The sequence below is a fragment of the Watersipora subatra genome, chromosome 11, assembly GCF_963576615.1.
Source record: "Watersipora subatra chromosome 11, tzWatSuba1.1, whole genome shotgun sequence".
Taxonomy (NCBI): Eukaryota; Metazoa; Bryozoa; class Gymnolaemata; order Cheilostomatida; family Watersiporidae; genus Watersipora; species Watersipora subatra.
In genome coordinates this window covers 2,611,911-2,624,239 of record NC_088718.1, presented here as the reverse complement: position 1 = coordinate 2,624,239, position 12,329 = coordinate 2,611,911, and the positions used below count along the sequence as shown (strand labels likewise).

Below are 12,329 nucleotides of genomic sequence, written 5' to 3'. Positions count from 1 at the left end.
TGTAAGAGAATGGTTGTGATTTTCTTTCGTGTAGAATATAAGTAATGTGTCATATTCATCCTGATGAAGTATCGTTGACTGATTTATTTATGTAAAACCACAATACTATAATAAAGACTGTTTTTATTTGTTATGTACTCAGCATAGAAAAACATTAATATGCAAGTAAAAAAATATAATTATGTTGATGGGAAGGGTTGGCAAAATCTTTGTATCGAGTGATTTATTTTGAGCAGCTGAACGATCTTCTGATAAATCTGCTGTGTAATTATAATTTATAATTGTTCCTCAAAGTTTTTAGTTTACAATAGAAATATTTAACTCAAATACATAACAACTACTAATGAAACCGTGTCCTGTCTCTATACGTATGGTATCTAGGAAGCGAAGTGACTTCGGATGCCGTGTGACATGTGCCACGAACCGAACCAGCCTCCGAACCGATCCTACGTTGGTTCGGTGCTCGTGTGACCACGCCTTAATGCCCCACATATACCACGCAAACAACTACAGAGTTCATATATTCGTATAGTGGAAGTGCTGCAGGCTTCCTTACCAGTAAACGAGTGAAGCCTAGTAAAACTCTGGTGCAATTAGTTTAGGTGAGAAATATAATTATTCATCGGCCAGGTGATTGGTCAATAATGTGGCGTGTTTTAGAAATCACTGATCTAATTAAGCTTGTTTTTCTGCAAAGGCAATCTTATATTTAGCATATATTACAGAGCCTTTTCCATGGTTGCTTCCCTCACCATTCAACCACCACACAGGTCGGCGTATACAATCATCTCTGTCAGACTTTATTAGCTAGTTCCGTGCAAATACCTCTCAACATCTTTTATCTGCAAGATTATTGTAAAATATATATTGCTCTGGTTTCGCACTGGCTGTTTCTTGAATAGCTGACAGGAGCTAATAGTTCGTGACAGCAAATCAATCCACATGTTTGGTTATCACACTTGCTCTGATGAGTGAAGATTATGGTCAACTGTGTGGGTGGTCGATGTCCGCCTCCTCTCCTTCCCCTCCCTCGCATTCATTATGCATGACTGGTTGAGTCACTGCAGTGAGTCGCGTGTTGCAGTAGCTAGGATGGAGGTTGCTCTTTCCTCCACACAGTTAGACTTGCCGACTGATGTTTACGTTACATGTTTGTTCATTTTTCGTGCTTGGTGTCTTTGAAATTAAGTTTTACTTCCATACTTCTCATACGATAGCATTTATTTACTACATTTTTGTTTAAATAATTTTTGTGAGATATTATGTACTCGCTGCTGCAATAAACTTACTACTTTTCAAAAGCAAACATCTTTAGACAATGATTAAAAATAACTATTTCGCTTATTTGTTCTTTAGTGTTGCTATCTAATTGTCTGATTCAATTCAAACATCGCTGTAGGAAACAATCAACTTCTGTTTCCAGATATTAACAGAGGTCCTATCTTTTATACAGTCAAACATGGATAACTCGCCCTCGGATAGCTCGAACACATGGTTAACTCGAACGGTTTTTTGGTCCGTTCCCACGTAATAATAAATTGCTGTAGATAACTCGACTTCAACTTCGTTAACTCGAACAGTTTTTTGCCCAACGGCTACCGAAACGGTTGTTATCGCTTTAGAAAATCACTTTATTCCAAGCCATAGAGGTAAACATCAACTTTTCATAGTTCATAAGCGTCGTTGTTACCACCATCGGCAAAATATTTTTGTCAACGACTTTTCTAAGGGTTTGGTGAAATTTTATTTTTACCAAACATCCTCTTAGCGATGGCCCTTCGGAAGCAAGGAAAAGTGAGGTAACCTTCGCATAAACTTCAAGAAAAAGCGGCAAAATTTATCTTGGTTAAAAACGCTCAAAAGAAAAAGATGTTTTTCTTCTGAGCATTTCAACAACGATCAAGTTTTGCCAGTTTTAATCTAAAAACCGTCCTGGTAATAACATCACCTCAAACAACAAACCAATCTCAAGTGATAGAAAAATCTATACTTTTTGATAAAAACATTTTAAACTACATTAGAAGCATTTAATTTGAAACAATCCATTTATGCTTTTGATTTATATTATAGTTTGTATATGTACATTTATCTACTAATGAAAAAATAAATACATAGACGTTGTGACAGTGCTCTGATAATTTGAACGCTCTGATAGCTCGAACACTTTCGCTCGGTCCCGTGAAGTTTGAGTTATCCATATTTGACTGTATTTACAGTAATCTCTTGCTACTTGCTGGTTCAGCCTTTGCACCACTAGTACTTCGTAAGGTAAAAAATATTAAAAACTAAAAACGAAAGAGACTAAAATACATTAATTTATCTCATACTCTGTTCCAGGAAGATCCCTCCACGAGCATTGTGATAGCAGTTGTCGAGGTTCGCTGTTTTTCTGTTACGTTTAGTAACGTGTAAAAGTACAAAGTTTTCATGACACTCTTAATCATATCTCTTAAATGCCCTCAACCCTTAAAATTGTCTATCGAGCCTCAGAAAATGCGGAAAATGTGTATGATTGATGAAAAAAGTGAATTTATTACAAACATATTAGTTTATTAGCTTCTGTGTTTCACTTTTTGCTAGGCGTCAGTCACGATTAATCTCGAGAACTGAGGAATTACTGTACTACTAAGTGTTGAACTAAATCAGGATTTATCTCCCTTGTTTATGTATGCATTATCAGCCTGATATAAATGGTAGTGTGCTGTGCAAATGTATTAGATTTCAAAGGTTGTCTGGTGAATGAAGGAGATGTGATGTTTGATAAGGAATGGTAATGTGAGAAGGTGGAGAAGTGTTGAATAACATTTCTGCATTGGTATTTCAAAAGGATCAATGCCCTCCTTCCATGTTCTTTTAACTTATCATGCCTCTTGTTCATTTGCACAAGTTCATGAAACTATGGAACATACTATTACCCAGAATTGCATACTGGCTTCTCTATGTGGGTTGTATACTGGCTTTAGTATGCGGGGTTGTATCCTAGCCTAAAATATGAATACTTGTTTGTAGCACTGCTGGACTGTTCAGCTATCTTTTTGCATCTGAACAGGTTTACCACTAGTGTCGCTGTTGTGAGATGATTAAAGTGGTTCACATTGTACTCAAAAGCTCATTGGGCAATTTTGATGATCGTATTTCAGCTTTGGTTAGTAAAAAACATCGAAAGGTCAAGAATATGTAAAAAAAAAGAAAAACAATCCTTCAATGATTAACATTTACAATATGAATGGCCCTATTTCAGTCACACAGCATCTCCCTGTGAAATTTTTCAAATCTGACAGGATCAAGTATAAAAGAGCTTGTGTAGCCCCTAAGCGTACCTTGTAACAATTGTTCTATTTCTAGTGATTGTATCGCAGAAATCAATATCAGTCGTACGGTCGGTCGATAGGTCAGCTGTAGCGGATTACATATTTAGAATAACTCAAACAAAGAATAATAATAATAATAGCGAAAATAATAGGTAATAATAGTAGCGATCTTTCTCACTCATGCTTGTGATCTTGCATGAATATATTTTATAGTCATTCGATAGTTGCATTTCCTCTAGTCATTTAACCTTGATATTGCTAACAATGGCCATATTTGGTAGTTGTCCAGTGTATCTACAGAAATCCTTGACTCAGCACTGTGAAAGTTATTAGTTACACTAGCGAGTGCTTCCCAGATGAAGTTTGGTTCACATTGCCTTGGATCACGTGGAATGATACTCCCATGGCACTAGCGCTTGTCATCAAAGTTGAATTGCCAAAAAGGATATCTGACTTTAGTTCACATTCTTATTGCATGACAGTAGATTTTTTCTGCTTCAACCTCTGTTCCTCGCATACTAGTAGATATTTGACTCGGCGAGAAGGGATATAATTAGCGTCTATGGAAGCTATAAACAATATAATTTTGGTCTCAAAAATGTATATTTTTATGCAGAAAGGCGTCAATTAAGGGAAAATGATTACAGGTTCATTTGACTCACATTCTTGTTCTTATACTTAAAATTTCGTGCAAAATCCTTAGTATGTTTGTCTAAATACAATTAATAAAACATTTTGAATTGACAGGAAAAACAGAAATGTTGGAATGAGTGAAACACACTTGCGTAACAGTATATTTAAGAAACCCCATTGATAGACTAATCATTGCTGACAGCAGTTCGTGTTGAGAGCTTCATAACCTCTTTACCAAATGTTTCCTTTTGTCATATGGCAACTATCCATTACTCCGGAAGTATATAAGCAGTTGTTACTATAACCATCATTAGAACAAAAGCAGACGACTCTAGTATTTTATTGTAACTTGGCTGAACACCTGGTAGGAATCTATACTTTAATAATCACTCTGTGTGGGCCTTCCATAAACAGATCATTTTTCCTTGTGTTCCACGAATTGACAATTAGAGTTTCATAATTGTCTTTTTCCTGATATGATTTTTAACTATAGTGGCTCGTTCATATGGCAACATCAGCATTCTGGCAGTTAAATTTAGCATTGACATTCAAATGTCAGACTCATTTTTAAAAATATCTTTTACTATCCGATGAAGGCTGTGATATTATCGGATGAAAGTTTACCGGTATACCTGTTGGTATTTGATCTATCAAATTTGCTGCATGATTTTAGTGTGAGTACACATCAAGTAACATGGAACATGATGTGACATTGCTAAATAGCAACAGTAAACATGCCCTAGCGTATACCTCACTGTCAGTAGTTTTACTTTATGTTACTTGAGTAATGCATTCGATTTTTATTCCGAGTTGCCTGCTTTGAGCGACTATATGCTTTCTTCGGTCATGATTCTAGTAAAATACCGACATAACATGAATATTCTTTTATAAAAATGATAACGGGCACATCGCAGGCTGTACATCTTTGGAACACGAGCTAAGGTGACACTCACAGTTCTCAATGTGTTCGTTCATAAATGCACTGAATAAATATTCATCAGACAACTCCTCTTCAAATATATCCAAGTGATACAATGTTTTGTAATAGCTGGTCTTTAGATAAGATTATCTTAAAACGGCTGGCTAGTCGTGAAAGCGAAACAATGGAAAAATTAGCTAACCAGCGAGAAACTTCAAACTACGAACGCCAAAGAAATTTTAATTTACGTTAAGTTAAAAATGAAAGTTTGCTTTTAGGTTTGCTTCTACGTTTGTCTTTTAAGACATTGATAAAATCCAAATTTATCAAAGTCAACTGTTGTAATGAAGGATAACATCTCCCTCTCTGGCAAATGCTAGCGTTAGCTGCTATTGTATGTATTTAATTTTACATTTGAATTAATCACATTTCCTTGCATTGTTTTTTAATTGTTGCTTTTTGAAAGCATTTGGTAAATTAGTACAATAACCAACATGTTCTTTCTGTTACAATATCTTGTTTTGAGTGTTTTATTTGCATTTTTTAGAGTATGGAAACCAATTAATATATATTTAATTGTTCTATATATAAATAAATTGCACCAACATGCGAGTAAATTAACATACGAGCTCAGTCTCGGAACGCATTAAGCTCCTAAGTCGAAGTATGACTGTAGATACTTGACTAGGCGAGAAGGGATATAATTAGCGTCTATGGAAGCTATAAACAATATAATTTTGGCCTCAAAATGTATATTTTTATGCAGAAAGGCGTCAATTAAGGGAAAATGATTACAGGTTCATTTGACTCACGTTCTTGTTCTTATGTTAGTATGTTTGTCTAAATACAATTAATAAAACATTTTGAATTGACAGGAAAAACAGAAATGTTGGAATGAGTGAAACACACTTGCGTAACAGTATATTTAAAAAACCCCATTGATAGACTAATCATTGCTGACAGCAGTTCGTGTTGAGAGGTTCATAACCTCTTTACCAAATGTTTCCTTTTGGCAGCAGCTCGGTGAACTTGTCATTAATATGTCATACGGCAACTATCCATTACTCCGGAAGTATATAAACAGTTGTTACTATAACCATCATTAGAACAAAAGCAGACGACTTATGTATCTTATTGTAGTTCACGTAACTTGGCTGAACACCTGGTAGCGAGTCAATACTTTAATAATCACTCTATGTAAGCCTTCCATAAACAGATGGCGAATTCCCTGTTTGCGTCATTTTTCCTTGTGTTCCACGAACTGACAATTAGAGTTTTGGAGACAAGAATTGGCTTTTTCCTGATATGGTTTTTGACCATAGTGGGTTTCTGGTGAGGCCGTTGGGGAAACTCGTTCATATGGCAACATCAGCATTCCGATAGTTTGATTTAGCATCGACATTCAAATGTCAGACTTTTTTAAAAATATCTTTTACTATTCGATGAAGGCTGTGATATTATCGGATGAAAGCTTATCTGATAAAGGGATGTACAACTGTACCTGGATCTTTCTTAGAAGATGTCAGCCAAAAAACATGCCCGCCAGTGAAAAGTCAACACAAATCATGTAGTTGAATAAAAACTTTTTTGATTATTGTGAATAAAATTCTGCAATGTCTGCAATCATTTTTTGTGAATAGATTACCATCCCACAGTCTCTGTCGCCTCATGAACTCAAACAAATAGCTGTCCACTATATAGCTCAGTGAGCTACACAATGGCGCTTGTTCTGCATTCTGTAAACATGGCAGCAGGACTCCATAGGTTATGCGCTTCAGAATCAGGATTGAGTTCATTTTCAATTTACAGTATGATTTACCATTTGGTAGGTACTATTCATACCGAGCATATTCTCAATGCACGCATGCAAGTGGCGAGTATATGTTCCGTGTGTGTGGAATCAGTGGCGGTCCCCTTGTAAGAAAGATCGCGGTATACCTGTTGGTATTTGATCTATTAAATTTTCTCCATGATTTTTAGTGTGAGTACACATCAAGTAACATGGAACATGTGACATTGCTTAATAGCAACATTCAAAATGCCATAGCGTACACCTCACCGTCAGTTTTTTTAGTTCGTGTTACTTGAGTAATGCGTTCCATTTTTATTCCGAGTTGCCTGCTTCAAGCGACTATACGCTTGTGTCGGTCGTGATTCTAGTTAAATGCCGACATAACACAAATATTCTTTTATAAAAACGCTAACAATCACATCGCAGGCTGTATATCTATGGAACACGAGCTAAGGTGACACAGTTCTCAGTATGTTCGTTCATAAATGCGCTGAATTAGACAACTCCTCTTTAAATATATCTAAGTGATACAATGTTTTGGAATAGCTGGTCAATATCAAGTATAAAAACACTGCTATGATATTTTAGACACTCCTAGTGTTATCACCAGGATAGCTCTGGTTGATATTATGCTTCTTTGTTTGTTGTGTAGATAAGGTGTCAAGCTTCAAGATACTTGATACCTTATCTGCACGTGATTGCTGAGTTACATATGAATTAAACTTGTGCATCGCATGTACAATTATATTTTGTACATCTGGTCTCTGGTGGTTGTAGCATTTCAAACGGAAGGTAAACTTTATCTTATACTCGAGTTTCTACGCGGAGGTGATCTCTTTACACGGCTCTCGAAAGAGGTGAGTGAGTCTTCAGAAAATATGAGCTTTAAAGATGAACGTATACAAAATTTTAATTAGTTTTACCAAAACATATATAGTACTTTTATCATTTGCGATTTTCTTCATGTGTGAGGTGATCTGACTGCCGGGATGTTTCAAGATTGAAGTTGATAAAACTTCATTGCTGTTAACTGCTCAGATTCACGTGAAAGTGTAATTATAAAATCTATAGTTACCTGCAAAGAGTTACCTGCAACTCGAATATCAATAAGGGAGAGGCCAGCAGCCGAGCAACTGATGGCGTCGTTTCGACACGTATTTTTCTTCGGAGCATTTTTAAATGCGATCAATTTTTTTCGATGTTACTCTTGAAACACCCTGACAGTCAGATCACCTCAAACATAAAAACAGGCGCAAATAATAAGAAAATACCGATACCTTTTCATAAAATCTGCTAAAATTTTGTGTGTAAGTTCATCATTAAATTAGATTAATTTTCGGTTGCCTCGACTTCCTACAAAGTGTTGAGTAACAACAAAAACAGAAAATCTTTTTTCAGTTATCAAACAAGTAATGACAGTGATAGTATTGGGTATATAGTCATTTGGTAGTATTTTTTGTGCTAGCATAACTACTCTCTGTAACGAGAGTACTTGGTCCAAAACTCACGAGTATTACTATACCTTATTCGTTTTGAGGTAATGTACATTCTTTAAGAGTAGCTGAGCGCATAACTCCTAATCTCCGATAATCGATGGAACGAACGTTGGACAATCACCGGTGGTGGTGGAGGAACAATGAGAGTTAGAATTGATATCCGTGGGAACTTAGCTGCCCATTTCTATCTTTGCTCACCAAATTGGAATTTTATAGCGCAGCCTGCATCTGCGTTATGTCACGGTACATTTCCTTCCAGTCCCATTATGACTCATCAGTTTAAGCTCTGGTATACTTTCTCGCAGAGAGAGCAGCTCTCTCGCGTTGTAATTACACTCAGCTGCCAATAGCATGGGCTCCACTTTGTTCAAAATAAATTATTAATGTGTATGTCCTTTTGCTGAATTAGATTTCAGATGTCTGCAAAAATTCCAAAATTTTCCAATTTGTCATCAAAATTTCCCTAAGTTTCCATCAAAATTTTCCCAGGTGTCCTTTGAAATTCTGTTTACTCTTCTGTCATGTCAAATCTGTTTGCCTTTACAAAGTTTTCAGATTGCTCATCATGCGGTTTCTCTTATCAGTATCAGTTTGGGTCCTGAGGCTGAAAACCGAAAAATCGTAAAGCAAACTTTTCTAGTAATACAAAAGAGCTTTCATTTGTTCCACAATGCTCTCTGCCGGTTTATTTCATAGCAGTCATCTAGCACATGTTTTGCGATATTTTTGAATTTATATTCTGTCATCATTTCCTTTCTTGGCCAAGCTGACAGCCTCATTTTCACCGGCTATAGTACTAGCCATTTGATTGAGCAACTTTATCCCGCCACCCTTGACCAAACTGGGTGGAATATTCCTGTAGCCAGTGGACTTCCTTTTGCGCCACGGTCAAGACTTGATAATATCCAGTATCTTTGCTTGCAATGTTTTCTTAAAACGTAATGTTTTGTTTTTTTGAAAAAAATGTTTATTCTGTAGATAACTTACAAAGTTTAATATTTGCATCCTGTGATATAAAACATTTGTGATTGGCTTGTTTGTTGTACTTCTGTAGTCCAAAAGTTAATGAGCATGTTGGATGGAAACAGTTTTTTTATTGGCTGTTGGAAACTGGAAGCGATGTGTAGATTTATTGCATGTAGTTTTATTAAGGTTTGCTGGTTGATCGACCTGAATACCAATATAAAGCATGCTTTTCGCTCCAGTGATCCCTCACTTGTTCACTGGTCAGCTTTCGTCACTTCACGACGTAAACGATATTTATTATAAATTATAAGAAAATAGATAGATATACAAAAACTAAAATATATGTTTTTCTTATACTCTGCACCAGTGAGATCCTTTGGCGAGCCTCATTGTAATAATGGTCATCACGTTTTGCTGTTTGTCTGTTACATTTTGAAAATTGCTTTGTGATACTTTTCATCACGTCGCTTAAATACCCGCTACCCTCAATATCGACAAGTGAACTTGAGAAAAAGAGGAAAATACTCATGATCATTAAAGTAGTGACTTTGGAAATTTCTTTTCATTCCGTGAATTTTCACTTTTTGCCTGGGAGGAGGTCTTGATTAATCTTGCAAAATGAAGGGGATCACTACTGTGTCCCATCACAAAACGATTTAAAATTCAACGAGTAACAAGTGAAGACAACTCCAACTCTACTATTTATGTCGTTTCTATTTAGGTGATGTTCACAGAAGAAGACGTCAAGTTTTATCTTGCCGAGCTCGCCTTGGCCTTGGATCATCTACATAAAGTAGGAATTATCTACAGAGATCTCAAACCCGAAAAGTAAGTGCTGATATACAGTGAGGTGGAATCATTTGTCTGACGTTGAAAAGGAAATGATGCAGGAAATTTTTACTTTGTGTAGACCAAGCCTCCTAATGGTCTCGTTGATGCTAGGAAGGGGGTTAGGGTAGAGTTCTGAGTTGATGTGTGCTTGAAGCTTCTAATAGAACAGCTATTAAAACTTGGTTAGCATCCACTCCACCTTCATGCCTTTTAGGCGTGATTTGAGGTTTTCTTTGAATAAGGTAGCTGCTAACAAAAGTGCCATCTGGAAGGCATGTTCAGGCTTGTCGGTTTCTGTTGTTTGCTTATCTACTCCCTCTAACCACTGCAAGCATTATAGACATGCATTATATTTCAATTCTGTCTCTCGATGCTGATATGTACTTGTTTGAGATGCATGAGAATAGAGGCATTTCGAATTAGGTGTTTCCATAATGTTATGCAGCAATGCTAATAACAAGGTTATAAAATACAGGTAGTCCTCGTTTAACGACAGTAATTCATTCTAGAAAACCCATCGATATACGAAATTGCCGGTTAAATAGGTTAGACCATTTTGTCATCATTTGGCAATATGGTATCCTTTTCCTCTTTTATACATTAAAGATTAACTTACAAAATTTTTGTTGATTTTATCAGAAAATATTGGTATTTTCTTTCATTGGCGATTGTTTTCGATGTTTGAGGTAGCCTGACTGCCAGGATGTTTTAAGATTAAAAGCCACAAAACTTGATCGCAGTTAAAATACTCAACAACTCCCCAACTTTCTTGCAGAATGGCTTTGTTAGAAACTGGGTATCCAGTGCTTAAAATCAGTGACCTATTGGTCTAGACTGCCTGAACTGCTAACAACAGGTTTAGGTTCAATTCCCAAAAAATACCACTGGTGGTGGCAGGAATGACATCCAACATTGAATCACTTTCTGCAACTGGACATGACTCCCGTCATCAAGGTTTCCTTGCCACTGGACTCGGACATGCCCAGACAAGTTCACAGATCCATTATATGTCCAACAATACCGTTAAAAACACACACAGCTTCTGCTTGCTGGAAGCTAAGCAGACGTCATAATCGATTTTCGAGGGATTGCTCTCACATTTATGCACATTCCCTGCACCGGTCTTTGAAAGAAAAATCATCTAATGTATAAAACAAGGATATGGAAAACAACTTGTTTTAGGCATTCTTACTTCGTGTGAGATTGTCACTTCATTGATATCTAGAATATTTCAATCAATAATTATTGAAATTCGTTGGTCCGATTTGGCAGAACTCACATTTGAGTTATTGCTGCTGCTGTCTAGCGTTAAGGCTGGTTCATCACTGGCATTGATTCCACAACACTTTGATGATCGTCGATAATAAAAATATTCACACTATCACAAACTCATCCACATTTGCATCAGCAAATACTCTGTGACGTAGTGTTTTAATTTCACTATTTAAATTTCGCAAAGAAACCTTTTTGTTTTCGTTTGCATGAATCAAATACTAGTCCGATCATATCCGATAGTCCGCTATCATAAATAAATCACGTGAATTACTATCGCTTAAATGGTTCACATTGTAAAGGTGTTTGTCAATGCTCGGCGAAATCTAGGGAAAGCTTGACAGCCTCAAACTTTTCTGACGTGTCCGTGTTGCTTCATCGATGCCTTGGGCTTACGGTACACATAATCTACGATGAATGCCAAAAGGAAAACGGCGACATACAGCGATTTAGTGTGAATCAGCCTTTAGTTCTGTTACCATTTTCAATCAGCAACATTAGCCAATCTGGTTTGCACTCCATTAATGATGATCAGATTAATAAAAAGTTTCTAGTCATTGGTCGACAGAGTTTTGATGTTAGCGTCTCTGTACAACTGTAGAACATTTGAAAGGGTGATACACGCATCGACCCTTTTAGATAAACTAATTTTGAAGTAATATAGCATTGGTAAGGTCAAGATGCTAGATTCAACATGGAATATTATATTATTTAATGAGTACTTCACCCACAATTGCTCACTTCTTGAGGCACATTTTCAACAGAAGTAGGTCAAATCTGAAATGAAGCTGTACCCATGCTGAAATCTCGGCCCGAGATACTTTGGGGTGCTGTTTTCCCATCTAATCCTACCCCGAGAAGACTTGGCTGCATGGTTTCGCTTGTTTTCCTACTTCCGGTTCGCCTTGTATTATGATGTTTTGGCTGTATGTCATTGAGAAATTTTCTGTACAATTCTCATGTTTCATTGTCGTTGCTGTCGATATGTCACTAAAATACCGAGGACATTTCAAATTGACCAAGAAATAAAAAATGGCTGCTTTTGCATGCTTTGACATGCTTTCACAGTTGATGGAAAGTTGTGTTTAGGATCAGGGGACCTGCTTGTA

At 36.5% G+C, this 12,329-nt stretch overlaps 1 protein-coding gene across 2 annotated transcripts in view; it reads left to right on the top strand.

Moving 5' to 3' along the window:
- The window catches only part of LOC137408375 (ribosomal protein S6 kinase 2 beta-like), a 77,592-nt gene that overhangs the window by 39,490 nt on the left and 25,773 nt on the right, over positions 1-12,329 (top strand). For both annotated transcript variants that reach the window (XM_068094879.1, XM_068094878.1), the window contains 2 exons: positions 7,433-7,512; positions 9,839-9,945. In XM_068094879.1, the coding sequence (XP_067950980.1) occupies positions 7,433-7,512; positions 9,839-9,945 (187 nt within the window). The remainder of the gene's footprint in view (positions 1-7,432; positions 7,513-9,838; positions 9,946-12,329) is intronic.